The sequence below is a fragment of the Ursus maritimus genome, unplaced genomic scaffold (assembly GCF_017311325.1).
Source record: "Ursus maritimus isolate PB19 unplaced genomic scaffold, ASM1731132v1 scaffold_6, whole genome shotgun sequence".
Classification (NCBI taxonomy): Eukaryota; Metazoa; Chordata; class Mammalia; order Carnivora; family Ursidae; genus Ursus; species Ursus maritimus.
In genome coordinates this window covers 9562156-9589689 of record NW_024426774.1, presented here as the reverse complement: position 1 = coordinate 9589689, position 27534 = coordinate 9562156, and the positions used below count along the sequence as shown (strand labels likewise).

At 46.8% G+C, this 27534-nt stretch overlaps 3 protein-coding genes and 1 pseudogene across 7 annotated transcripts in view; 1 reads left to right on the top strand and 3 right to left on the bottom strand.

The window, feature by feature from the left end:
* Positions 1-1345, bottom strand: part of SH3YL1 (SH3 and SYLF domain containing 1) — a 39416-nt gene extending 38071 nt beyond the window's left edge. The window contains exon 1 of the mRNA XM_040622878.1: positions 777-1345. Within this exon, the coding sequence (XP_040478812.1) occupies position 777 (1 nt within the window). The 5' untranslated portion in view covers positions 778-1345. The remainder of the gene's footprint in view (positions 1-776) is intronic.
* Positions 1346-1630: 285 nt separating this feature from the next.
* Positions 1631-18176, top strand: ACP1 (acid phosphatase 1). 3 transcript variants are annotated; one of them, XM_008687390.2, is made up of 6 exons: positions 1631-1766; positions 7227-7300; positions 7549-7662; positions 15477-15538; positions 17671-17776; positions 17934-18176. In XM_008687390.2, exons 1-6 carry the CDS (start codon positions 1655-1657, stop codon positions 18009-18011), a joined length of 546 nt encoding a protein of 181 aa, XP_008685612.2. In that variant the 5' UTR covers positions 1631-1654; the 3' UTR covers positions 18012-18176. The 3 variants fall into 3 exon arrangements, 2 of the variants coding, with proteins under 2 accessions (XP_008685612.2, XP_008685544.2); XM_008687322.2 differs by lacking the exon at positions 7549-7662 and adding an exon at positions 7388-7501; XR_005832747.1 differs by lacking the exon at positions 17934-18176 and having other exon boundaries at positions 7388-7662; positions 17671-17743.
* Positions 7884-8291, bottom strand: LOC103659623 (annotated as a pseudogene).
* A 152-nt stretch (positions 18177-18328) lies between the features above and the next one.
* Positions 18329-27298, bottom strand: ALKAL2 (ALK and LTK ligand 2). Of its 3 annotated transcripts, none has more exons than XM_008689321.2 (5): positions 26882-27298; positions 25461-25514; positions 25301-25381; positions 22495-22560; positions 18329-20420 (listed from the first exon to the last, which is right to left on the bottom strand). In XM_008689321.2, exons 1-4 carry the CDS (start codon positions 27132-27134, stop codon positions 22496-22498), a joined length of 453 nt encoding a protein of 150 aa, XP_008687543.2. In that variant the 5' UTR covers positions 27135-27298; the 3' UTR covers positions 18329-20420; position 22495. The 3 variants fall into 3 exon arrangements, with proteins under 3 accessions (XP_008687543.2, XP_040478811.1, XP_040478809.1); XM_040622877.1 differs by having other exon boundaries at positions 18329-20417; XM_040622875.1 differs by lacking the exon at positions 22495-22560.
* Positions 27299-27534: the final 236 nt, after the last annotated feature.

Below are 27534 nucleotides of genomic sequence, written 5' to 3'. Positions count from 1 at the left end.
AGGGCCTTGTCTGTCTCATTCTTCCCAACTCAACCCTGGCAGCAGCAGTGATAACATGGAAACATTTGTTGAAGTGAAAAGGATACATTTCTGGCCAGCAGTACATCTCCTCTCCTTGTGGTCACCCGCCAGTTCACAGCCCTTTCATAACTTGTTTCAATAGGGAAAATCCACCGCAGCCACTAGATCCACAGGCGTCCTGCACTCTCAGGGCCAGAGAAGCCACCCCACCCAGCGCTTTCTTTCTCAGAGACCTCTTTACTCCAAGTGGTTCCCCAAACCGCCTGGCTGGTCCCAGGGATGGCCACGTGAGTGTGTGGAGGGCTTGGCATACTTCAGGGGAACTCCCAGGCTGCATCTTCCCGACTTCCTGCCCCCACGAGTCAAGCGCACAGCACACCCACACCACCGTGACAGAGCTCTAGTGTCATTTATTGGAACAAAGTGGAACGGAAAAGACAGTAACTAGTAAGTGGCTTTTCAAACATTAGATAATTACAAATAACATAAAGTGAATTACAATTGTTAAAGGTTGGAAAGAGCTGTTCTGTGACCGGAAACGACCGTGGTCGAGTCCAGAGACCTGGTTAATCTTTGACAGTTTGCGGGGCGACCTGTTAATAGGTGCGCAGCAGCAAATCCCAAAGACACCCTCGTTTCTCGCCCTCCTTCGCCAAGGATTTACCCTCTCCTCAAAACTTTTTTCAAGGGGAAAAGGGTGGAAGTGACCCCGATTCTAGGTGAGGCTCAGTGGCGTGACCGACACCTCTACTCACTTGTGACCCCCGAGCCTGGTCCTCTGCGGCGCCCCTCGAGCTGCGGACACCCAGCCAGGAACAGGAAGGGCGCTCTCCGCTTAGCCCCGCCTCGCAGGGCAGGGAGGGGCCCAGGCGAGGCGCACACCTGAGATAGGTAAGGGAGCAGGTAAACACCCCGCTTTTGTCCAGTACAAAGCACCTACGTTATACATATTCTCTGGACAAAAACAACACAGCACTCGGGGTGGCAACCAGGAAAGGTCTGCTCTCGACCTCGTCAGTCCCGCGGCGGCTTCTAAAGCAACCCATCTTAGAATCGGGATAACCTAGGCCGACTGCCCCTGTCCCAGAACGGACGGTTGTGGGCGGCAGGGGTCTCGGGGTCCAGACAGGTGCCCCCTGGTCCCGTGCGGACTCCGCTCACCCCCTGATCGCCCGCCTCGCGTTTGGGCCGCGCGGTCCAGGTCTGGGGGGACGTTCACCTGAACCCCAGGAGGGAGAGGCCTAACCCTCGGGCACCCGTTCAGGACCCCGCCCCTCGGGTATCGGTCAGTAGTCCCACGCACCCCTCGCCCGGTTCTTCGGGAGTCCTCCCCCGCCCTCAGGTGACCTGGGTCCAGCCCCCACTGAGACCCTCCCCTTTCCAGGTGACTCACGGCCCCGCCCCATTCCGCCCCTCTCCTCGAAGCCCCTCCCTCTCCCCGAGGCCCCTCCTCCGCCTCCTGACCCTGTGCCCCCACCCCCACCCCCACACCGCCCCCGCCCCCGTGGCGCCCCTTCCGTCCTCCGGAGGGCTGCTGTCCCTCGCCTCAGTACTGCGCAGTCGCAGGGCCCGGGCCCTCGCTCCGGGGAGGGGCTGAGGCTGTACTGCGCAGGCGCGCGGGGCGGGACGCTCGATGTGCGCATGCGTCGCGCAGGAAAGGTTCCGACGCGCTCAGTGGGCGCCTGAGTGTGCGCGCGGGAAGATGGCTGAGCAGGTGCCGAAGTCTGTGCTGTTCGTGTGTCTGGGTGAGACAGCGCTGATCTAGCCCCACTCTGGCTTTTCCGAACGGTCGGGGTGGGTCTCGTGCGTTTTGGGCTGCGCCGCTGGGCCAGAAACGGTGATCGGGAGGAGACCGGGGACCGGGAAACCGGATGGTGGGATGGAGCGCCCTGGGCTCTTCCTCCGCGCCGCGCACCTGCTGGGCTGCTTTCCAAGCTGGGTTCCCTCACCAGCCCAGTCCACTCTCCAAGCAAGGTTCTCTCTTACCTGCCCGTTCTGCAAGCGGGGTCCCCTTTTACCCTGCTTGGTCCGGTGCAGGCCGGGTAGCCTCTCACTTGCGCAGTCTTGTACAAGCCGGATTACCTGTCACCTCAGTCTGTTCACGTAGCCGTCCTCACCTGCGGCACCGACACTGCAAGCCAGGGTCCTTTGCATTGCATCCGCCTAGCATCCCTGTTTCTCCTTCATCGAGTAGACCCAAGGCGTCTGGACTGATATACTAGTCTTAGGGGTTTCCTGATGCCCCCAGACCCGTTACAACCCTGGTTTGCTGGCTCATTTTCTTGGCCTCTGCTTACAAATGGATGTAAGCTAAAGGCAGATGGAATGCAAGGATTCTGGATTTCTTACCTATAAAAGCCGAACCAAGGAAAGCCGATTCTCCAGGTGTCTATGTAACCAGACTCATGGACCAGTGTTCCAAATTAGAATTCACTTTCCCTTTAGTTGTCGGCATTCTTCCTTTGGAATAACACCACAGGGTTATATGCTCTCAGTGTTTGCACTCTATCTCCTTAACCTCCAAGAGAGGAAGGCCTAAATCATCAATAGTCCATTTATTTAAAATCTTCTGATGAGTCTGCATTCCCTATGGACTAAAGTTTCCCCTCCTTTCTATGCTGCCCCCTTCAAGAAGAGGATGGAAGTCTGCCCATGTGTTTCTGCTTTATCTCCATTACCTTTTCCTGCCCATACCCTGTGATTTGCTGTCTCCCAGCAGTTCAGGTGCTTACTGCACCTTTGTGTGGTTGTTTCTGGGCAGCCATATTGCGTTTTCCCTGGAAAGATTTTCTGTAAGGTTAGGTCCAAATATTCTCTTCTTTGCTTTTCCCAGATCCTCTAAGTGGAGGTAGTTTACATATAATCCTTTATAGACGGCTTTCATTACATGAATTTTATTATAATTACTTGATAGCCTCTTGGGATCACACCTAGGTTTAGCCCTCTTGACGGCATTACCTGCAGCTTATTTTTCTGTATTTTCAGCTTTAAGACAATATGTGACGATAACTAGGTATTTGCAGAGTTGAATTTTTGTCAGGGGAAAAGTAAAAGGGCCGCCGTGTTTCACTTCGGTAGTGGGCATCATTTGGTTTTTAAGCTGCCATGAAGGCTGACTTACAGAATCAAAAAATTGATTAAAGTGCAGTTCAGTTCATGTTGGGCATCTAACAGGATTCCATTGCCTTGTTTCTTTTACTTGTTGTTGTCGATTATGCTGACATAATGCACCATGGTGGTTATTAACAAGGGATGTATACCTGTGTATATTTATCTTCCCTACAGTGTTTTTCTTAAGCAACTGCTATGTTACTAGGCCCTCTGAGTGATAGGGTGTGGTAATGAGCAAAACAGACAAAAGTCCCTGCCTCTGCGGAGCTCACTTTCTGTCACCAGCAACCCAGTACTTGGTTACTTAATAAGTTGGTGATGTGTTAAGAACTGTAGAATGGGGAAGGGGGTGGGAGTGGAATGCACCTTTACGCAGTGCAGTCAGGGATGGCCTTATCTATAAGGTGACGTTTGGGCAAAGACTTGAGAGTTGAGAAAGCAAGCCTTGGGTCTTTGGAAAAGTGTCGGGCCTCAAAAGAAAGTGGGTGAACAGTTTTGAAATGAGAGTGCTGGTCCTATTCATATTGGCAGGGAAACTACTGTGGCCTGGCCTAGAGACCCAGTAGCCTTTTTCAGCCAGACCTTCATCTGTACCTGAACTCGAAGGTAATTTGAATGACTGTTTTCTCAATGCCACCAGAAATACGTAACTAGAACTATTCTGGATGTATAGGAAAGTTAATTCCTTACAGAAAAATGAGCGCTCTGGGGCAGGAGTCTGTGAACTCCTTATGTAAAGAGCCAGAAAGTAAATATTTGGTGCTTTGGAAAAGCAGGCCTAGACAATACATAAACAATAATGCTTGACTGTGTCCCAGTATAACTTTATTTATGGACACTGCAGTTTGAATTCCGTGTGATTTTCTCATGTCACAAGATATTCTTCTTTTGAGTTTTTTTCAACTATTAAAAAGGTAAACATTATTTTTGGTTTCGTGGGCTGTACACAAAGGGTGTGAGCAGTGGGTCTACAGAGGACATGTCTGATGAGGCCGTGTAAGGGCACGGGCTTACTCTGAAGGAGATAAGCCACTGGAGGATGAAGCCATTGAGCAGAGGTGGGACATTTAGAAAGAAGTGTTCAGCTGCTGTGTTGAGATTAGACTGGGCAGGGGCGAGGCCGCAGGGGTGAGGCCAGGGGGTGCAGAGGAGCATGTGCTGGGTCAGAGAGAGCATCACTGGTGGGGCTGCTAAGTGGTCAAGTTCTGGGCAGGTTTGAGGAGTCTATGAATAGCCTGTATATACATAGAGCAGTAGGAACGGTATATTTTTGAAATGTAAAAAAATCATTCCTTCAGAGCATTTATATGGGCTCTTTTCAGACTGAAGTGTAGAGAGGAGTGTAAGATGTTTTCCATTGGTAAGGCTAATGGCAGGAAAGAACTGCACTCCTTATTTTGGCAAGATTATTAAACATGTTGCGTGTTTTGTGCTATAGAGATATACTGCTCTGTTGAAGGCATTGGTGCCTCTGCGGAAGCCAGCATGGTTGGGAATGATAACTGGTAGTGGGGTCAGGTCACCTCTCTCCTACTATTAATTGGTATTTATTGATACTTCATATGTGCTGCACATGGTGGGGGGTAGAGACACCATCCCTACCCTTGGAGAATTTCATTTCTTCCTTTTGTGAGTCTCAGCCCTTGAATCACAGATATTGAGTAAGAGGGTGTATTAAGCCCCCTAATTTGGAAAAAAACAAACTTGAGACTTCACAGATTGAGCTTTTTTCTGAAGAAATCTGAAGATGACATTTTAAGTTTTTAGAACTTTTCCAAAGGTGGACCCTGAAGTACTTTGTTTTACTATGAGCTCTATTTTTAAATAATGCGTTAATTTGGTGATACCAACTTTTGAAATCAAGAGAGCAAGTTAAAAGGAAGCAGGATTCTGCTAATTTTATAAGTATGACTTCTAATTTTTGTAGTAGTAATTTTTTTTTCCCATCTGTACTTATACATACATCCTGCTGTAAATATAACTATCTGGGAAAAAGTTAAGTGTGGATGAATATGCCTTGACTTTAAGGCAGTAAATAATCCTAGTATTTGTCTTGTGGGGAAGCTAAGCTGTTATTTTGCAGTTAATTATTTGTTAAGGGATGAGACTAGTCTTTTTATTATGTCTTTAGATGTGAGATTATAAGTGTCTATTCTAGAGTTTTAAAATAATAACAGTTGTCTTGAATAGAGTGGTTGCAGATGAAAGTATTTCCAGAATGTATGGGGACAGATAAAACAATTACACATCTATTGGAGCCTTTCAGTAATTAACATAGTGGGGATGATAATACTTGTTTTAAAAACTAAACAAAAATTCAGAATGTGGTAAGAAGAAACTTTACAACACAAACTAGCTTATAGAAGACATTGGGAATTAATTCCTGTCCCTTTCATGGTTGAGTAGTTGATAGACTTCACTGTTGTGGAAACCACAATGTCTGTGGGGAAAAAAGTACTTTATAAACACAGTATAAGGCCTGAGACTAATGTGGACAGTGAAGAATATTGTAGTAAAGTCAGTGTTGGTTTTGTGTAACAGCATTAATTGTGTCTCACAACACTTCAGAAGATACAGTTCTACGTATTTATCACAAACATGAAGATTCTAATGTGGGTAAAGAGTGACCCGTGTCTTCTTAACTTAGCTCCCGTCTATTCCTAGTGTTTCTTGTGTTGGCCTCTGTAGGCAGAGTCTCCACCTTGAATTCCAGGCTCTCCAGCCCTGCAATTGTTTTCCTAACTTGTGGGAAGGGTCTTTCTCTTCAGGCCCTTGCAGAGTGCTGGGCTCCTGTGTCACAGACATGCGGAATATGTTTGTTGAACATTCCCTTCCTACTGGACCCACTAAGTCCATATCCTGCACGCAGTTACGGTTCCTGTAACGCAGACCCACCAGCACACGTTCATTGCTCTCTTATTCATACAACCCCCTAATTTAAATGCCCAGTAAAGTCCTCTTCCTAAGAGATCAATTCCAATCTTCCTTTTTTTACTGTAAGTAATTTTCTTATTATCTTGTTTTGCTTTTAGCATAATTTCTTAGGGTAGTGGGCATGTTTTGTTATTCTAGGAGGTCTTTACAGAGTTCGTGCATGTAGGGTGAGTCAGGGTGGGGTCTCTGAGGCACACATTAAGGCCAGGGTGGGGGGGGCTGGACAGTTAGTTCAGCGGCAGGCCCATAATTCCATCACTCATGCCTACTTCATGAAACTCAGTGAACCCTTGGCATTGGAGCTCTGGGGAGCATCCTGGATTGGCAATACCCTGAGTATTGTCTCACATGGATGACAAGAGGGTGACGTGTGTCTGAGGACCAGAAAGCTTTAGGTTCAAGACTCTTCCAGAATCTGCCCTATGCTTTCTAACTTTGGCTCTTTCTGCTTTGAATCTTTTTGTTATGATAAAACTCTAATCCTAAGTCTGGCATTTCCTGAGTTTTACATGTTCTTGTAGAGAATTATTGAACGTGTGAACGTGTAGGGACTCCTGGATCTGTAGCCAGCTGCTCTGAAGTGTGGGTGGCCCGTGGGGAATCCCTGAACTTGCAGCCAATGTTGGAAGTTCTGGGCAGACTTGGCGACCTGGAGGGCAGCACCCTTAATTCAGCCGACCAAATCCCAACAGACTGCTCCCCGAAAGTTTGTGTCAAACTACTGTTAGGCTGAAATGTATTTGTGCATTTTATGAAAACAGTATTCATCCTTATGTGCAATATACTTGAAAATACATTTTTTTAATCCTGTTGTATTTCATTTTAAAATAGGCTCGTTGCAACCCACTTCACTGATTTCGTGAGTTACTTCTAGGTTACTGATAGCAGCCTGAAAGACAGGGATTTCAGTTGTAATTGATTTTCCTACGTCTTGGTTATTTGTACTTCGAGTACTTGGACAGCTGGTGTCACATCATTGAGCTTGGGTTTGGTCAGCTGTTCTCCAGAGGTCCTACTGTGCATGCACTGGTAGGATGCTGGCCTCACTTTCCCTAGGGAAGTGCTGTTGCTGTGTGTCTGTGGTGAAGTGGTCGCTGGAATTCAGCATTTGCCCCAGCATCAAACCTGACGCCCACTCTCTGCCTTCCCCTCTCTTTAAGGTAACATCTGTCGGTCACCCATTGCAGAAGCAGTTTTCAGAAAACTTGTAACTGATCAAAAGCTTTCAGATCATGTAAGTACCATTCTCTGTCTTAAAGAGGCCAGCCTGACTGCCTTTGCAGCAGGAAATTGCGAAAAAAATTCTTTTTTTCTCCTGCAGTGGAGGATAGACAGTGCAGCGACATCCACGTATGAAATAGGAAACCCCCCTGATTATCGAGGGCAGAGCTGCATGAAGAAGCATGGTGTCCCCATGAACCACACTGCCCGGCAGGTACTGTGCTGGGACTTGAAGGCATATATGTGTGTTCTGTGTTGCAGTGGGTCACTGACAGCGGTGCTGTGTCTGACTGGAACGCGGGCCGGTCACCAGATCCAAGAGCTCTGAGCTGCCTCAGAAATCATGGCATTAACACAGCCCATAAAGCAAGACAGGTAGAAGAGATCTCATTTAATTTCTAATACTGGAGTCCCCTAACTTGAGAAGTTGTGAGCTTAGCCACACTGACATGCTAATGGGTGTTTACTCCAGGTCCGTTTACATAGCCACAGCGTACCCATTTTGTTTCACTGCTGGTTCCACAGTTCTGAAAGGTGGGCATAATCTTGGAATTTATTTATTAAAATGCATTTATTTTTAATTAATTTAACAAAAATACAAGAGAACAAATCTACACCTTTATTTATTTACTTTTCATTGAGTTTAAATCCTTGAGGGGTACAGCATCACACGGACTCTGTGGCCAATGGCTTTAGCAGGGAGGTTGCTTCGCGGTTTGGCATGAACCATGCCACTATCTCCGTGAGCTCGAGTTCCTTTTCCCCAGATTACTCTGGTTTGTTCGGTTTGCCACGAGGCGTCACTGTGGTGTCCTTTGCTTTGTACACATAAGCACATCTCTTGCCTAGATGGAATTCAGTTTCATCTCAAGCATAAACACCTTCGATTTTAAGAAGAGCTGTGTGCTCCCTCTGGTTCTGGAGACCCCGCGTATAGCCAGCAAAAATGGCCTTGGACCACAGCCTTCCAGACATAATTGGCGTTTTAGGAGTCCTTTTCCCAGCAGGCTTCTGTAGGCTCCAAGATGGAGGAAAGAGAAGGCTAAAATGCATTTATAATCACATAAGTGATCCTGGTGAGAGCCTTGCCTCGGACCTGGAGACCTGAGTTATAATCTCCTTTTTCATTTCTGTCTGTGTGATTGAAACATTTAAGCCCTGGTAACTAGTCTGCTTACATTACAAGTTTGTTGCTAGAATAAAGTTCTATAATGTCTACAAAAATGTATTTTCAACCGTGAAGTGTCTTGGAAATACAGGGTAGCACCGATCCTATTATGGGTGCATAGCCTGCATCCCAGCTGTTGGACTTCTGGGTTTGGATTCTGGAGTCCTGAGCAGTAGAACATTCTGGGATAAGGCAGGTGCACTGTATCTGCTCCGTGCAGTGTGGAAGCCACCAACGGCTATTGTACATTTGAAATACGGCCAGTGTGACGGAGGAACTGAAGTTTACATTTTAACTTAAGTAGCTGCCTGGAACTGGTAAGCAGCTCAGTGGGCCACACAGTTCTAAGAGTCATGCATAAGCACCGGGGAGAGCGTGAGGGTTGTACCACCACAGCCTCAGTGAGACGTCGAGCTCAAGGGCAGGCGCGTAGAGTTCCATCACTAAGAGCATGCTGCAGGGGGCGCCTGGGTGGCTCAGTCGTTAAGTGTCTGCCTTCAGCTCAGGGCGTGATCCCGGGGTCTTGGGATCAAGCCCCGCATCGGGCTCCCTGAGTGGCGGGAAGCCTGCTTCTCCCTCTCCTACTCCCCCGTTTGTGTTCCCTCTCTCGCTGTGTCTCTCTCTGTCAAATAAATAAAAAATTCTTTAAAAAAAAAAAAAAAAAAAGCCTTAGAAAGGCGCGTGCTGCAGTTGCGCCCTCCGGCACCTTCTAGAACCCAGGGGCTAGCCGCTAAAATGTGCTTAGTTTCTGATACAAAACGCCTCACATGCCGTTATGCAGGGAAAGTTACTTTTATCACTATCATTATTTTATGGAGACTCAGTTGAAGGTTTAAAACTTCTGGCTGGGGTGCTTGGGTGGCTCAGTCAGTTAAGCATCCAACTCTTGATTTAGACTCAGGTCATGATCTTAAGGGCGTGAGATTGAGCCCTGTATCAGGCTGCCCACTCAGCAGAAGTCTGCTCTCCCTCTTTCTCTCCCTCTGCCCCTTCTCTCACTCACTTTCCCTCTAAAATATATCTTTAAAAAAATTTAAAAAAAAAATTAAAAATCTGACTAAATCTTCTAAGTTCTTTTGTATCCAACCTAACAAAATATGCAGGCTCTGTAGGCCAAGCAAGTCTGTGGATTGGCATCAGAAACAACAGGCTATGTCTGGTGATGAGCTTTTGAGGCCTTTAAAATGAGAAGCTGCCAAATGTTTTGAAAATGAGTTGTCAGATATACTATGTATTTAGAAGTATGGCTGGCAGTGTGAGAGCTACAATATAGTGTTAGTGTTTGAACAAGAACTTTGTATAAGACTGCACAAAGACTCTAATCATTATTATCTTAAACCATGTCTTTACTGAAAGCTTTTCAGATTGCTTTGCCATACAGCATTGCATTTTTATTTTTGATCATCTTGATTTTTGTTCTCTCGGTTACCTTGTTAGGGAAGGGAGTAGTTGGCAAACCTGTTTTGCACATGGAGAAACTGAGTTCTGGAGAGAAAATAACTTACCAAAGGTCATCCAGCTTCAAAGTGGTAGAACTGGGATTTGACATGGGCTTATTTGTTTGTTTTAATAAAAACATATACAGGTGCGAGCCAGAAAGTTCACAGAAGTGCCACAGAAACACTGCTGATGCGTTAGTGATGTCTCAGAAGCTAGTAATACACATGTTATTTTGGCTTAGACAAATTTACCCTGGAATCTGTGAATTTCTCATTTCTGGCTGCCAGTTGACTCTGTATGTTAACAACTAACTATTTAAGTTAACTGCCTTAGGCCTGACCTGTTCTTACCTCGAATTCTCATTGGACAGAATAGTACACATTTTTTAGGTCACATGTCCTAATCTCCAGGATTTGCACACCTTGTCCTTTTATACTTTCTGTGTTTCAGAGAATGCGGATTTATTCTGAGTAATCATTCATGATTTCAAGCAGTCACACTTTCATGTTTTCTGTTTTTAAGATCGGATTATTTTTTGTACACAAGTATGTAATTTGGGTAAAAATGAAGTATTTTAATATTTAAAATCTTAAATCTTAAAAACTAGAAACTTGTAATTTTTAAAGATCAATTGTAAGTGTTGGTTTTAGAAGTAATATTCCCACACAGTCTGTTTCTTTCCCTTTTCTGTTTTCCCTGTTCCTTTTTAAGAAAAATTTCTCAATGATGTTTTTATTTCAAAACGCTGACAAGATGTATTTTATAAACAAGTATCATTTAGATCTTTGTTACCTTTTAGCATCTTGTGATCGTTCACAGGCTTTTTTTTTTTTGAAGATTTTATTTATTTATTTATTTGACAGAGAGCACAAGCAGAGGGAGAGGGAGAAGCAGGGTCCCCGCTGAGCAAGGAGCCCCACTCGGACCTCGATTCCAGGACCCTGGGATCATGACCTGAGCCAAAGGCAGACGCTTAACTGACGGAGCCAACCAGGCGCCCCTATAGGCTTTCTCTTTAGCAGTTGTCAGAATGTGTAAGAGAACTGTTCTATTTCTTAAAATTTTGATTTTCCTAATACTTTCAACGTGGGTTTAATAAATATGTTTAGGGTGCTTCGTGTTTTTTGGATGCGCGATTGCACATCCAGTTAGTTCTGTGGAGATACTTGCTTTATTATACACTCGTTCTTCTTTTCAGCAGCCCTTTGACAGCTGACAGGTTGTCGGTGGGTACTTGGGACCAGCGCCGCTCCCTCCACTCCAGAGGTCACTACTCTGATTCTTTCTACTTTTTAACTTTATGGCCTTGGAACCCTACAGTGTGTGCTCTTTCTGTCAGCTTTTCTCTGTGAGACTCTCCACGGCCTCTCTTGTAGCTCTCCCTCTGATACCTTGTTACAGTCGTGCTGCCGCTGTTGAATCCATTCTACTCCGGATGGACAGGTGGGCTGTCTCTCCTTTGCGCTGAGGGCCTTGGTGAATATTTGTGTTTCTTTTGGGGAACACTTGTGTGCGGTTCTGTTGGATGCACACCCGGGGTCACACACGTGTCAGGGTCACACATGTGTCAGGGTGGGATGCACACCTGGGGTCACACACAGTGTCAGGGCCACACACAGTGTCAGGTTCACATGCACACCCGGGGTCACACACAGTGTCAGGGCCACACACAGTGTCAGGGCCACACACAGTGTCAGGTTCACATGCACACCCAGGGTCACACACAGTGTCAGGTTCACATGCACACCCGGGGTCACACACAGTGTCAGGGTGGGATGCACACCCGGGGTCACACACAGTGTCAGGGTGGGATGCACACCCAGGGTCACACACAATGTCAGGGTCACACGCAGTGTCAGGGTCAGATGCACACTCAGGGTCACACAGTGTCAGGGTCACACACAGTGTCAGGTTCACATGCACACCCAGGGTCACACACAGTGTCAGGTTCACATGCACACCCGGGGTCACACACAGTGTTAGGGCCACACACAGTATCAGGGTGGGATGCACACCCAAGGTCACACACAGTGTCAGGGCCACACACAGTGTCAGGGGGGGATGCACACTCAGGGTCACACAGTGTCAGGGTCACACACAGTGTCAGGTTCACATGCACACCCAGGGTCACACAGTGTCAGGGTCACACACAGTGTCAGGGTCAGATGCACACTCAGGGTCAGATGCACACCCAGGGTCACACACGTATCAGGGTAGGTTTTAGACTCTGGAGCCCACGTGTCAGGGTTGTTTAGCCTCATAAAACTGGTCAGTAATGTCCCCTCTTTCTCTTTTCTCTGAAGAAGTTTGGTGATTATTGAAAGTATTTCTGCTTAATGATTTGGCAGGATTCATTGAATCAGTTGTCTCTGTATCTTGAAATTGCTCTTATTTTCTTCTGCTGTCTTTAGGTTTTTCTTTTGTATTCTTTTTTTTTCCCCAGCAGTTTTACTACGATAAACCAAAGTATGCTTCCTGAATTTCATCTCGATGGTTTCCGTCAGTTTTGAAAAATTCTATATTGTTTTCTTTTTATATTTTCCTTCTCTTCATTCTTTTTTCAGAGATTCAACTTACCTGTAGTTTGAACAGAAATTTCTCCATTTTCCATCCTTTTCACCTGCTGGCCCTGGCTTTGTGAGGCTTGGACTGTGTTGGACTGGTCCTCCCTCCTGGGCCGAGCCTTCCAGGGTCCCCCACCTGAGAGCCCCTGGTGTGTAGTGGACAGGGCTCCTCCTCTTTGGCAGCTGCTCCCTCACTGAGTAGCTGCAGCCTCCCTGTGGCTTCTTAGCTTTGTGCCCTGAGGAGTTTAAGAACTTGGCAAGGGCTTTGAGAAGAAAGCTTGTGAGTGTCAGGCTCACTGCTTTCTGGGGTCTCTGTTCTGCCTGCCTTTATGTGCTGTTTTTCTCTCCAGCCTATGAGGTTGCTGACTGGTCCTCGGTGCTTCTCTTTTCCAGCAGTGGCCCTTTGCCCAGGCTTCTCAGCGTAGAGCAGGTGCTCGGCCTTGGCACTGCTGACTCTGCGTCTGGGTGATTCTTTGCTGTGGGGCCATCCTGGGCACCATACGGTATTTGGCAGCACTCTTGGTCTCTACCCACTTGATGCTGGAGCACCCCTTTCCTCTCCATCCTAGCAATCAAAGATGTCTCCAGACATGGGACGCCTGGGTGGCTCAGTCGTTAAGCGTCTGCCTTTGGCTCAGGGCGTGATCCTGGCGTTCTGGGGTTGAGGCCCACGTCAGGCTCCTCCGCTGGGAGCCTGCTTCTTCCTCTCCCACTCCCCCTGCTTGTGTTCCCTCTCTCACTGGCTGTCTCTCTCTCTGTCAAATGAATAAATAAAATCTTTATTAAAAAAAAAAAGATGTCTCCAGACATTGCCAGCTGCCCCCTTCTTTGAGAATCACTGCCCTCAAATTCTCAAAGTGTCCATGAGGTCAAAAGTGTCAGACTGACCAGTGGACTTGAACAGAGGAAGAAAAGCTTACGGATGTTTTTCCTATCCTGTAGTGCCAGTCAACTTTAAGAAACCACCGCTTACTGAGTTTTGGTGTAGTACCAAAGATTACCCATAGCTATCTACAGTAGCTGTAAAAATCCTCCTTGTAAGCTACATACTTGTGCAAGGCTGGGTTCACTTTATATACTTACCAAAGATTACCCATAGCTATCTACAGTAGCTGTAAAAATCCTCCTTGTAAGCTACATACTTGTGCAAGGCTGGGTTCACTTTATATACTTCGACTCAGGTGGCAATTTGCAGGTCAGGTACAGAGGCTCAGAGGAACCCTTCTGTCCTCCAGCAAGCAGACGTTACAGAGATATGCAGAAATGTGCAACAGGGCCACTCCTTAGGGACTGTTCCCATTTAGAAAGTATAGCTGTTTTTTTATCTTTAAAAATGTTATAATAACAGACAATAAAGGTTTAAAACTTTTCAGTTAGTTTTTTTTTTTTTGGTAGCGTCCTCACCCAGTGTGGAGCCCCACGGGGCTCGAACTCACAACTGTGAGATCATGACCGGAGCCGAGATCAAGTCAGATGCTTAACTGACGGAGCCACCCAGGTGCCCCTAAAATTTTTCAGTTTTAGTAATGGTATTAAATATTCAGTATTCAGTGGTAAATACTGCCATGTGTAACCCTGGGGGGCTCCCGTTGGGGTTCTGCTCTCCCAGGCCTCCCCAGGCCACGTCCCCACAGCAACGCACGCACGGGTCTGCAGAAGTGCTTGTTTGTTGGGCGTTTGCTCGCTTCTGGCCGTGGAGGTGGTTCGTCACAGGTGTCCGTGTGTTGTTGCAGATGTAAGTCCTTCGCTCCACACTCTTCCTGTTCCGTTCCTTCTCAGTCATTTTAATATCTAAACATCGCATATGGTTTTTATAGATGGCTGTCAGTTCTAAGACTATCTTCGACCCATAACTGCAGTAATTCTAAGATTAAAAACAATGTGAATCCAAGCACATTCTCGTAAACTGTTTTGGGGAAATAGCTAGTACCTTGGGAATGATGACAAACCGCAGTCCTCAGTACTTGATGAGCGCGTTACGTTAAAAGCTCGTGCAGGTTGTACTAAGAGCCACCAGTTAGAATGTCCATCAGAGTAATGAACAGATTCATTGTTCGTCCGCTACACTGATTGTCAGTACTCTGTTAAATTAAAAAGTTAAAGAAAGTACACTGTTTGAAACAAAAGGGTTTCAATATCTTCTTTGTAGTTTCCTGGCACTCCTAGATTTTAGATGATTTTTTTAGTGGGGAGGGTTATTATTGAAAAATTACGTTGTTAGAGATTATTCTCGCCTTCATTATGTGGCCTGTTTATGTTCCTTCCTTTCTGTGTCTGCCATTATTTATAAAGGCAGAAATCATCAAATAACTTTTCCATTTACGTTTTAGTGGGCTTATATTGATAAATTATGATGTCAGAAAACTGATAGAATCAGTAAAAATACCGAGTGGCCTCTTCTGTATTGTGTTCAAATTGTGTGTGCTCAGGGGAGAGAAGAGCCATGTGTCCAGGTCCTTGTGTGTTTCCTTCTTAGGGACTCTTCCTTCCATGAACACCCTACCTAATATTTTATCTTCCTCTCTGCCCCCAAACTCTGCACCTGGCTCTGCCTGGTTTTTATCTCTGCCAGCGTGTTGCCTGCCCTGCACAGGAGGGAGGCTTCACAGGGACAGCCATCCATCTCTTTAGTTTGGTGTTTGTCACTGGGGCCTAGGATGTTATGTTCTTGCAGAATGAGAGCAGAATGAAAAATAGGGTAAAACAATGAAGGGGGTTAAACATGTGACATTTTAATATGTTAAGTGAATTATACTTTGTTACTAAGAAATTGCAGATGGAGTATAAACTTTGTGTTTACATATTATACTATTAGAATTATTCCCAGGAACTTAATAATGTAAAATTTCTTTGCAATATAATGTTACAAAATAGGTTAACTCTATTTTAACTTTAAAATACCCTAAATTATTTAAGTGAGTAACAAATTCAAATACAGCAAATTTTTTTTTTGACTGCTTTGGATCCTCTAGGCTTGATTATTATAAACAGTATGTTTTTGACTTATTTAATTTTAGGTTACCAAGGAAGACTTTGCCACATTTGATTATATACTGTGTATGGATGAAAGCAATCTGAGGTAATCATATTTTAAAGGATATTTCCGTTCAACTCTCAGTTCAGTAATAGGCCAATTGTTTGTTGTCAAAAATGATTTTTTTATTATCTTTAAGTTTTGAAGGTAGCGATGGTCAGAACATACAGAATTATCTGTTTAGAGTAGTAAGAAACCACGGGGGAGCTGAGACCTGTCTCCCAGGTGTGTTCCTGCAGAGACGCTTTCAGGAAGGGAGAGCCTGGTTAGGGTATAACCGGAAGACTGGCTGGGCGGCGAGCAGCTTCGTTGAGGGTGGGGTTTGTTGTACAGGAGAGCAGCGATGTCACTGCTGTAGCGATCCATGGGCCGTGCGTATTATTTTGTTTCTCGTGTTATCCCCCCATGACTGCTGCCCCCCAGCCCCCCAAAAGGAAGATGGACAAAGAGGGAAACTTTTTACTCTGTGACTATGTTGATTGCCTTAATGGATATAAAAACACCAGACAGACTGGGTATTAGGTGACGCTGGCTGACTACGCTGTGGTGTGTGTTACGTGCTCTGCACACCAAAGCACTTAACCCTTGTTCCGCATCTTATCAGAGAGGCACAGGAGGTTAAGTTACCTGCCCCAGCTCACAGATGGAGCAGATTGGTGTGGTAGAATTTTAGCCTAGGCTTTGTGAAGCAGAGCCTGCTGTGTGTCTCTCGTGAGCCGTGCTCCCCACTGTGCCCTGTCGCCTTGCATGGGGACCTGCATTTGGGCAACAAGGAACTTTGTGGCGTTTCTTGAGTGAGCTTTGTGTGCCTGGCACAGTGCCGCGCACTGGGAAACAAGGGTGAGGGATTGTTGATGCTGCTTACCCTTGGAGTATACGGTCTGGCGTGGGCCACCTGTATTGACACAAAATTAACTGTAACAGTGATACAGTGTGATGAGGCCAGGAACAAGTGAACACAGTGTGCTCTACAGAGTTGAAGCTGTTGCAGCGTAAGTGACCCAAGAGAATGGATGAAGTTCCGGTTGTGAGGCCAGGGCCCCGTGGCCCTTTGCCACGCGGCCGGTTTACGGTTTACGGTGCTGAGAAGCAAGACTGCAGCCCTCCTGCCACCCTCCGCACTCTGCCAGCACAGAGAAGGGCCAGGACGTGCTCCCAGTAGAGCTGCAGGGATTCTTCACTGAAACCGTGCTAATTCACAAGGATGCCACGCGTTTTATGAATAGAAACGGTTTCTGCTTTTAATTGCCTTTGTAGGAGTGCGCAGATACGGTGCACAGCTCTACTTTTGTTTTTATGAATCAGGAACATCACTAAAATACATACATTTTCTATTTTTGTTTTTCAGTTGTTGCCTTGTTTTGTTCCCATTTTTCTCACTTTCCACAGTAGCTGACAGGTGTTGCCAGGAGCGGGACTCCGTTTATTAGCGCGGTCTCCAGGCCGGGTGGGCATCCAGAGCCGGGTCTCTGTGGAGAGCAGGTGAAGCCCACACTTCGGCCTCGGTTGCTCTGGGGACACATTCTGTTGCTCGGAGGCCTGGCCAGCCTTTCCCCCACACCAGCACTGTGTCTGACTCATCCTAGGTGCTCAGTGGAGGGTTGTCAACTGAGTGGAGGGCTGATGAGAACGCAGCTGAGGAGCCTGCCGCTTCGCTCGCTGCCATGTGAGCGCCGGGGGCGGAGGCGGCGAGCAGGGGCTGTGTTTCCAGCTCGGGCAGAGGCTGGAGGAATAGGAGCAGGAGAAGCGGTTAGACAGGGAGGCTCGCTGCGTGACGTGCTGTGTCAGGACACTTTGGGGTGGGATTGGCAGCCCTTTGGGACTTGGTTCACGTGGCTTTTTGAGTTCCATTCTGCCACCTTGTGTAGCGTCTGAAATAGGAGCTTTTTGATTCAGTTGTGTCAGTGTGTGTTTCACAGGAGGGTACATGATTATTGTCTGATGCGTATTTTGTGTAAAGTGTTTGTGAGAATATGCCGCTGTCGCAGACCCTCCTGCCGGAGTCGGAAACCCGTGGCGCGGAGGGTCACACAGGTCTGCCGAGGGTTGGATTTCCTTTTTAAATCAGGTCACTCTTGCTGGATTTTGATATGGATATTTCATAAAACCCTAGCAGATGTCCCTGTTTAACTTGAAACCATAGATCAGAAAACTAAGTTCATGTTTCAATTTTACAGAGACTTGAATAGAAAAAGTAATCAAATTAAAAACTGCAAAGCTAAAATTGAACTACTTGGGAGCTATGATCCACAAAACCAACTCATTATCGAAGACCCCTATTACGTAAGTACACCTCTCGTTTCTGTCCGGTGCTGGCGCGTAGCAGCTGTGGGGATGAGCCTGTGCGCGTGTCCTGCCACGTGCAGCAGCAGACGAAGGTTCTCCCGAGGGCATTTTGTTACACAGGTTTTGTCATTTTTTTCTCCCCCTGTGCTTTCAGGGGAGCGAGTCCGACTTCGAGACTGTCTACCAGCAGTGTGTGAGGTGCTGCAGAGCCTTCCTGGAGAAGGCCCGCTAATGCCACGCCTGTTCTCCCCGCAGCCCCCGGTGGGCCCCGCAGCCCGGGCTGTAAGGCCACAACTGTTTCTTCAGTTGACCCTCTGTGTCTTACCGTACATAATTGTAGATGGAAATCAGTTATTGTATTTGACAGACAAATAAATAAAGATGTTTCATCCAGACAGTTTATGGGGTTTGCGAAGTGTTCTTAGACCCGTTGAACCTCCCACTTTGCCCCAGTTACAAAAACGGTGGAACACACAGAATAGAACAGGCACCGGAGCATGACGGCATCCAGCGTCCTTCAGGCACAGGAGCTCTACCTCTCCCTTGAGTTTTCGGGACGACCAGTGGGGACCACGTCCTCTGCTGTCTGTACGGCCTCTTCTCGCCAGGGCCCCTCCACCAGCAGCAGCAGCCCATCCATGGGAGCTCACAGCCCAGACTCAACCTTGCTCACAGCGCACACTGTTTACATAGAAGAGTTAAGGTGTAAGTCTGCAGAACCTTTCCTGCCTGCTGGTTTATTGATAAGTGAAGAAGAATTAGAAAACAGTGCCTGTATTGTCCCTTTCAGATGATCTGTTATGTTATATGTGCATATTTACCTTCAGCGTTAGGAAATAAAATGACAGAAATAAGTATATTGCTTCCACTTCTTTGTGAAAGAAGTTGGAGGCCCCTGTAGCCGTACGTGTTCTTGCCTGACCCCACCATCTGTGGAGTGTGGCAGTCTCCTCCTTGGAGCTGGCCCTCCAAGCTGGGCCTTCCTGGGTGGCATGGCCACATGAGTTGAGTTTGCTGCACTCCGTCTTCACCCTGAGTCACAGCTGGAGGCCCGGAATCCTGGGAGGACCCCTCAGTCATGGATCAGTCTTCATGCAGAGCCTGAGTGGATCCTTGCTCAGAAGGAGGAGTTTAGAGGAACAGCTGCCCGTCCTCAGAACCTGAGGGTCCCGGGTGGGGGGTTGGGTGGGACCATTCAGTCCTAGAGGGTGAGCACGGTGACTTTGCCAGCACCTCTTCGGGACATGTGTCTGACTCCCTGTGGGTTTCCCAGAGACAGTCCTACCTGAAGGACTTGCCTCTTCTCAGGCGAGTAGGACCCTCGCGAGGTACGTGGATCGAGAGATCGGCGATGATGGTCCCGAAAGTGAAGAGCTCGGCTGCAGAGATGACGTCAGTAGAAAATAGGGCTAAGAAAGAGCACTTTAGTTACTCTCTGCCCTCATCATTCAGTAGTTGCTTACTAATCTCGAAGTAATTTCATACTCTGTTCCTTCGTGATCATGAATAAATCCCTACACTTGGTTTTCCGTACTGTTTGCATCTGCGTCTGAAATACACACTTCAGAAACCTCCTGGGAATCGTGTCTACTTTACCATTACAGCTGCATCCAGACTAGAGGTCCTGTGAACAGAGAAACTCGGTGTTGAACTCACTTGTCATGAATTGGATGCGTTCAGATAACCTGTAAAAATCAGAGCTGCTTAGAAGTCTTACCTGTTCGTGTTTTCATGATTACGAAGTCAAACAGGAAACTGCAGACGCAGCCTTACTTGAATATTCTCCACCCTATCAGGCTCTGTCTTAAGACATGCCACCATCACATAGCAGCATCTCCTTTTTAAAAAACGCCAGTTCAACTGTCCCAAGAACTCGTCGCCTTCCCCTTATGTATTTGTGCCTTTTATACTCCATGACGTTCTGGCAGAGTTGGGGTCTCTTCGTGGGTCTGTAAATGAGGAATTCCCACCGGCGAGCTTGTTAGAAGCGAAGAGTCACTCTGAAGACCTCGTTATAACAAACACTTGGTTTATTAAGTGTTTTATTTACAGTATTTACATATTGCACAATCTCTGGGTACTATCTTACATTTATGATACAAAAGGACAAATGAAATTAGCCTGGATATGTTCACAGACTTACACTCCACTGTCTCCAAAACATGACAAGTTTTTGTGTGTTTTTTTTTTTTCTTCATGCAGTTCCAAATAATACTCTGGGAATTTAATTGTAAAAGTAACAAAAATATTAAATCATACCATATGCTATATGAAAATATAGTTTCCGATTCTATTTATGTTTCTGAAGAAAACTCTCAGATTCCGCCTCGTCAGGAGAATGAAACAGCTTTGTCTGTCGTTTTATAGCACTGCACCTCGAATGTGGAGCATTCACTCCCCCAAAATCACGAATGGCAAGTGTTACCGTCAGGTACGCTGATTTACTGAATAGGTGTCTGCCAACAGTGTCGACAACATACAAAACTCAAGTGAAAGGAATTATGGAAGAGTCTGTCTGCAAAAATAAATCTCTTGTCCACAAGGGGATGTGTTCGTGAAGGGTTGGGTTCTGTTCTCTGATGATTTCCAAGGCACTTCTCATGGTTCGTGGGCTGTTGGTCCTTTGCAGCTCTGCTCACTGCTGAAAAACACATTTGGTTTCATATAACTTCACACTTTCTTACCAATTCTGGAAGACCTACACATCGAATGATAATCTGAAAACACAAGGGATCATAGCTGCATGTGTATTTCTCTGTGTTCCAAAAAGTTCAGTCTGTTTCATTGTGGAAATAACCAAGTCTACAGTTGTTACATGCCTGCTATGCTAAAGGAATGAAAACCATCATCGATACAACTGAATGCTTACTAAAGTCTAAAGAACAGCCCGCACACCTGACGTGTGTTGTCAAGTCCTCTAATTCGGACCATAGTGATTGACAATCTGGCAGTCCTGAGAAACCGCTCATTGGCCCTCATGCCTCCATCTGCACGAGCATTTGCAAAACTAAAAACCAAGAATAAACCCTTTTTTCTAGCACTCCATGCAGTTTACCCAAATCACTGGTACAGTGTTCATTAATTTTAAAAATAATGGTAAGCTCCAGGGTTACTAAACTTAAGCTGCATTTTGTGGACTGAACTAGGTACTTGTTACTCAAAACTCCATTTCTTTGGAAATATATTCCAAAGCTCAGGCTTCTAACTTAACTGAGCCTGCAGGTGTAGGTAATGAAGTGGTGTGTGTGAGAGGTCTCGAGTATCTCTGACTGAGGGGGAGTAGTTGGGAATCTAGTTTCTCTTTGGCTGGAGATGAGTTAGTGAGACAGGGAGTAGTTGTTTCGGTGGAGAGGACCACAGGGCATTTGGTCTTCCCTCCTGTAAGAAAATGGAAGTTGTTTTTCCTAGGGTGTGCCTGGTTCATATCTGGAAACAGTGCTTTAACTATGAAGGAATGCTTAAGAAAAATAACATTCCCATCTCCTGTAGCATACCACCTTGAGAAACTTATGAGAATCCATTCATTGCTTTAAAAAGAAGTCTTTTCTTCTGTGTGCATTTCTCAGCTTTGGCATTAAAAGCTATGCTTGTACTTCCCCCACATAAAAAGTTCCCTACAAGTTTCTGTGAACCTTCAAGGATGTGGGTCTCGTAATCCTGCACTTAACCACATGCTTCACTGAACCGCCATGTTTCGCTCATCATCAGTGGGACTCCGGCGGGGAGAAGACGGTGCCCATGATGGCACTGGCTGTACCTGCGTGGCCAGACGGCTGCCAGGGTTTGGCTCAGCCCCCTCTGCACTGTCTAGACCTTTATCTCACAGGCTTTCCCACAACGAGCATGTCTGTGTGAGAAAGAACACGACTCCCACCTCCACTCACACGAGACGAAGAGGGTAACACGGCACACACAGTATCCTATCCCCTTTCTTAATGTTCCCGGACAGCCATCGAGGACCAGAAGCATATCTTGTTTGTGGGGGTAAACGTGGCCTCTGGCAGTGCCCAGCACACACAAGACCCGTCGTAAATAGATGACGAAATTACTGTTTTTTTGACTGAAATCCATGGCATTTGTGTCAGGAAAATAAAACCTTTCCACCATCAGTATGGCTGACAGTTGGTGTTACATGTTGCTCATCAGCCCTCAAGAGGCCAAGGCTAAAACCTGAGTTCATAAACTCTCCATGTGCATTTAGATTTTACCATTGGAGGCTGTGGAAACATAACTGATAGAAACAGAGAGCATAGCTATTCTTAGTTGTTCCTTATAAGCTTCCTGGCATAATGACAGATTCCAACTCAAACATTAGCCAGATAGGTCTATAAAAGTTGCATGGATATGGTTAGTCATATACTCATTTTTGAGTGTAAATGAATGAGTGAAACCCTAAAAGTGAACAGGCATGATTTTAGATATGTATCCTAATTTATGCGCTAAGTCATGTGCTGAAATTAGTCCACTAATGGGCTGTGTTTCAAATTAACACACACTCTTCCAACTGAGTGCTCACCGGAATATTCACAGCAGCTGCCCGGGTACCTTTTATCGATGGCCAATATTTGGAGATATTTTGAGTGTTATGTTAACCTTACTCAAAGTAAGGCTACTTTAGCCAAAGAGTGAGTATTTCTAACTCCCATGAATTTTTCATGTCACAAACGGGATTTGGGTCTTTGGTGTGTGTGCCAGCGAGGCTGTGGTCAGCTTACCTTATCCCTCCATGCACATTGGACTGACAGCCAGCCGGGTAAGAAGCCGGGCACATCTTTTATAGTCTGTGGTGAAAATAAATCGTGGACCCTTGTCAGTGACATCAACAACTCCTAAAGTATTTTTTAATATCAACTGCTAAAGCCATTTATTTCTTTAAATATTCTGAATTCCCTGGAAATGATGCGGGGACTGTCATCTGAAATCCTGAGCTTTCAGTTGTTGACGTAATAATTTACGGTACTTGAGGGGCTTTCGAGTCACCTGGCAGAAGATAAATAATGGGACTGGAGGCTGTGCAGGGAGGGGCAGATGCAGGGTCTTCTCCTGCCCACTTTCTTTTCCCAGCGGCTCCTCACGCTTGTCAAAACGACTTTGGTTTTGCTCCCTAGCAGACAGTCTCCTGTGCCCTGTGTGACTTAACTTCCAGGGCACGTGCAGGCTGGATCCCCACTTGGGTCGATCATACATAACAGTGTAAAGAAAGTGGGTCAACAGGTAACAGAGAAGAAAGACCCGGGTTGGATGGTGAAAGGAAGCAATACGCTAATTTCTGAGTACAGACAGGTTTTCTTTGATATCTCACCTAATTTCCTATTAAATTATTGCATAGGTGCTAACCTCAGAGAAACAAGTGAGGTTTGGTGATCGTGGCCATAAAGGATTTCATCAGTTTGAAGTTCTGTGGAAACCTACAGCAGTTTATAAATTACTAAAGTTCACTTCTCAAGAGTCTCAAAATCCTACTTAAGAATGGAAGAATTCATGCTCTTAACTGAAATTCTGAATGAATAAGTTGACAACAATGAATTTGCACAATATGTCAGACAAGCCGCCAATCCTCCTAAAAATGCAGCTCCTAAATATTTAGATGACGTAATAGTTTGTGTTCAAAGGGGAAAAAAAGCCTAACAGCTGGAGGCTGGGTCCTCTGGATTCCCGGCATTTTCCCCCTCTTCCCCAGTTGCACCAAATATTTTAGGAGGCAGTTTTCCTAGATAGAGTACGTGTGGATGCAGTGTTGTGTGAGTTCAAGGTAAATACTTGCATTTGCAGCACATCTAGAGACCGTGAAGTTGACCACCATCCCACCCCACCCACATGCTCTCCAGCCCTAACATCATCTGGGCATCTTGTGAAGGTGGTCTGGGGAGACTCTGAAGAGCTGCCCTTGGACCACACTTTGAGTTAGAAGGCTCTGGTTCCTTTCAGTCCTGACCTCCCAGGGTTCTCGTTTTCTTTCCTACAGCCTGAAGCAACACAGAAGTGGTCCGGCTTTGGCTCTCCACCTCCATATGGGTAAAGTGTAAGTAGCCACTCACCCAGTGCACGCAGCTGTGGGCTTCATGTCTCCCAGGCCCAGGGGAACTGTGATGGACCCTGATGGCCACCTCCCATAACGGGTGAGCAGGGATCTGGGTGGCATGTGGCTGAGTTACTCTGAGCAAAAGGAGGCAGTGAGTGTGGGCACTCATGGTGTCCTGGGGAAGGGTTGGCAGCGTCGAGTGTGTGGTGTCTGTGTCAGGGCACAAGGAATTTAAGCATGTTGTCTGTTTCCTCATCCATATATGAAAAGATTAGTAGAAGTAATGACCCCAAAGATCACTTTCAAATTCAGAGTCTGTGATCCTATTATTGTAAGATGGCAGTTAAAAATACACATTTCAGCAATAAAAATGAGAAGGTTCTCTGGCCTCTGGAATAATGAATAACTCTCAAACAGAAGGCGATTCCATTTCAGAGGAAGGAAGGGGGAGAGGGACGTGCCAGGAGCATAGGGCATGGATGGGAGGGTGGACCAAAGCAGCCAGTGCTTGAAAAATAAGAATGCGAGCTCTGTGGGACACGTGTGCTGCTTGCCGTGGCTGAGCCCTGGCAGCGGTGAGAGCCCGAGGGCCTTCACGCGGAGCACCCCCGCTCCCTGCGGAAGGTGGTGCTCCCCGTCTTACCGGCCAGCTTCTGCCAGCTTCCTCAATGCCTCTCGACAAGGAGCTCCACACACGGCCGCTGCGATTATCTGGGGCAACCCTACTGCCTAAGCGGAAAAACTTCCATACAAAGTGGCTTGTTTTTTTTACTTTTCGTTTTTGGAGGCAGGGCAGGGAAGTCTGGTCTGGATGGTCTCTGAAGGCAGCTAGGAAGACACACAGGGTGTCTGCACCACCTTCCTCCTGCGAGCCTCATCCGAAGTGAAACCTGTAGTCCCTACGAGGAAACCTGGTTTAGGGCCCTAACCGATGCTGCTCTAGCTCGTAAGCCACTTGTCATCAGCACGTGTTTTCTGAAGGCCATTTGGGGGATGAAATACCTTCTCTTTCAGATACAATCAGAGAGCTATCGCTGAGCGCTAGACCGAGAGGGAGCTCCGTGTTTCTGGGTTACTGGAGAGCAGCGTCCGGTCAGGGTCGGGGGGGCCCAGGTCCACAGACTGTCTCTACTCCAGAGCACGCAACACCACGGCAGTCATCCTAGTAACTCACTCTTAACGTTTGTTTGTCCTATTGCGTAGATACAAATATAGACATCATGCCAGAATCCATAAACACAACAAGAATGTGAATGGAAGAGTTCAGCCCATTCCAAGAGTTGATTAATTCCAGTGAACATAAATAATTTTCCATTTGGCACTAGCTGCTATAGAATGCATCACCTTCTTCTATGGTCTGGTCACCCTAACCCTTAACTCCATAGCTAAGAGGGAATATATATTAGCAAAGAGGAGATTTAGAAGGCGGCGTGGAAGGACACGAGAAACACATCGACATGTGCCGGTCTTTCCAAAGCAATCAGGATGCTGTCACTTACATGCAGGGATGGTGCAGTCTCTGGTGTTGTGGTAAAGTCTGTGAAAGTGCTTGCTGCACTTTGGACTGAAATAAAGAGGACCTGGAACATGGAAGAAGCAGATTGTGAGGACTTGCGGGATGCCAGAACTGGGCACAGGTAAAGGAATGAGGACACTTACCTGTAAGATGTTTTAGGAACTTGTCCTTCATCCTTAGATCTCGAGGAACAATTTCTGTTTGAAGGGAAAGAGGCTAATTATCGCATTGCTTGAAAGAACCTTTTTTTTTTTTCATGTGATCTAAGTGAATGTTGAAGAAAAGTTATTGGAACCTCTTCGTTAGCCATGTTACATAGCTAAATAAAACAGATTGGAGCCCCCCTTGATTATTGTACACGACATAATGTGAAGACTTGTAATCAGGATCACATTTTTCTTCAGATAAAGTATGAGCTATTCACAAAGCTTCAATATTATTTGTCTTGTCTCTGCCACTAGTGTAAAGACAGTGACCGTAAGTTATGTAAGGGTGAAGAGGGGTGTGTGTTGACGGTAGCTTCCCGTATATAAATCACTTCTAGACATTTTCATTTTGGACAGCTTGGTAATCAAATACCAGAAGCTCTCAAAGTTCTAGAATGAAAACCCAATCCTTCAAACAAAAAAAACCTTGTTATAAGACTTTTTTTCTAGGTATATATTTAGCAAAAGGATTGAATGCCTTCAAAACCACTGTTATGAAGGCTGGAGTAAATGCATGGAAGTAGACATTTACCTGGTTTGCAAGATTAAAGTACAATTCCCAGGGAAAGACAGCGCTCAGCTCCTACTTGGGAACTAGCAATGCTCCCACTGACATTCTTTCCGACTCCAGGCCTTGTTTTGCTTTTTTACAGTCACCTGTAACCAGTTTTCACTCCCTTGTTTTGGATAGTAACTTCTGCTGTGATTGCATGTGATGGCACTTTGTTTTACCAACCATAGCCCTCATCTGAGGAGGGAGCGTTTCCTGTGGACCTCTTCACTTGCAAGGCTTAGACATCTCTTGAATGTCAGTCTGTATGAAATTGACCTTATCACATTTGACCTAATTGTGTCATGAAAGCATTAAAAGCTTGCCTGCTTTCTTTGGAAATTTCCCATGGGGCACCCACTCTGGGAAGGCTCTGCCATTGGCAGAGGGGGGTGGAGGGGTGACTGTCTCAGTTGAAAGTGCTTTGCTGAAAATATTTCCATTTCCTAAATAACAGATGACAGTTCTGTGCCAAAGCTCCCGACCTAGGTAACAACTCATGTGTCTTAGAAGTGGAGTAGGGACAGTTATACTAGAGGCGGCGTCATTGACCGACCTCCTGTTTTCTTCTTTTAAAAAAAAAAAAAGCCTAGTTTTTTTTTTTCAAACAATCGAAATGGTTTTATCTTGTTAAAAATATGTATATTTTTTCAAAGCCCATTCTATTTCCAAGCAAACACGAGTTCTAGTGTCTCCTGAGACACGACGGATACGCAAACATGTCGGACGTTCGGTCTACACTGCACACACCCAGGGAACCCTCGGAGGCAGGTCACTCGGTCCGCAAGCCGGAGGCAAGGGCACTCACCCACTCTCTGCTCCTCGGGATAAACCGGGTAGTCCGACACCTCCCTGCGGCCCAGAGTGTAGTCGTGCTGGCCCGAGAGTTGCAGCCTCTTCGACTCGCCCGAATGGTACTTCTTGAGCTCCTGGAGGATCTCCACGATGAGCCGCAGCAGGGTCTGTCTGTCGGCCGCCTCCCGGGGCTCGGCGACTCCGGCGCCCGCCGCCCCCAGCACTAGCAGCAGCCCCAGGAGGAGGGGGCGCCCAGGCCCGCGCATCGTGCGCTCGCTCGGCCGGAGGGAGCTCGGCTCGCTGGAGGGGGAGACCGGGAAAGAAAGTCGGCGGGTGCTGGCGGAGGGGAGGCGAGGCTCTCCCGCTGAGACCGCGGCCCCTCGCAACCCCGGGCAGATGAGGGGCCGGCGGCGGAGGCTGGGACACGGCGTCCCCGGGATCCGGGGAGGCCCCGCTGCGGTGATGCCGAGAGCCTAGCCTCGGGCGCCGCCGCCGCCCTCCTCTGCGCGCCTCCTCCCGCCCGCGTCCCGCCCCCGCGCCGGCCCTCCCAACTTTCGGAGGAATGGCACATCCGCCTGCGTTTCGCAGCGCACGGCATCGGCACAACTTTCTTAACCTCTAAAGCCAAGCGGCGCTGCGGCGTCTACTCCGCCGGCGGGGCGGGCG

Excerpts from the sequence above, each read along its gene's own strand:
- ACP1 (XM_008687390.2), top strand. The coding sequence starts at position 1,655 with ATGTGCGCATGCGTCGCGCAGGAAAGGTTCCGACGCGCTCAGTGGGCG. Across the intron at positions 1,767-7,226 it reads TGTGCTGTTCGTGTGTCTGG|GTAACATCTGTCGGTCACCC; the intron begins GTGAGACAGCGC and ends CCTCTCTTTAAG. Across the intron at positions 7,301-7,548 it reads ATCAAAAGCTTTCAGATCAT|TGGGTCACTGACAGCGGTGC; the intron begins GTAAGTACCATT and ends TCTGTGTTGCAG.
- ALKAL2 (XM_040622875.1), bottom strand. The coding sequence starts at position 27,134 with ATGCGCGGGCCTGGGCGCCCCCTCCTCCTGGGGCTGCTGCTAGTGCTG. Across the intron at positions 25,382-25,460 it reads GTTCCTAAAACATCTTACAG|GTCCTCTTTATTTCAGTCCA; the intron begins GTAAGTGTCCTC and ends TCCATGTTCCAG. Across the intron at positions 20,421-25,300 it reads AGACTGCACCATCCCTGCAT|CAGTGAGCAGAGCTGCAAAG; the intron begins GTAAGTGACAGC and ends TGTGTTTTTCAG.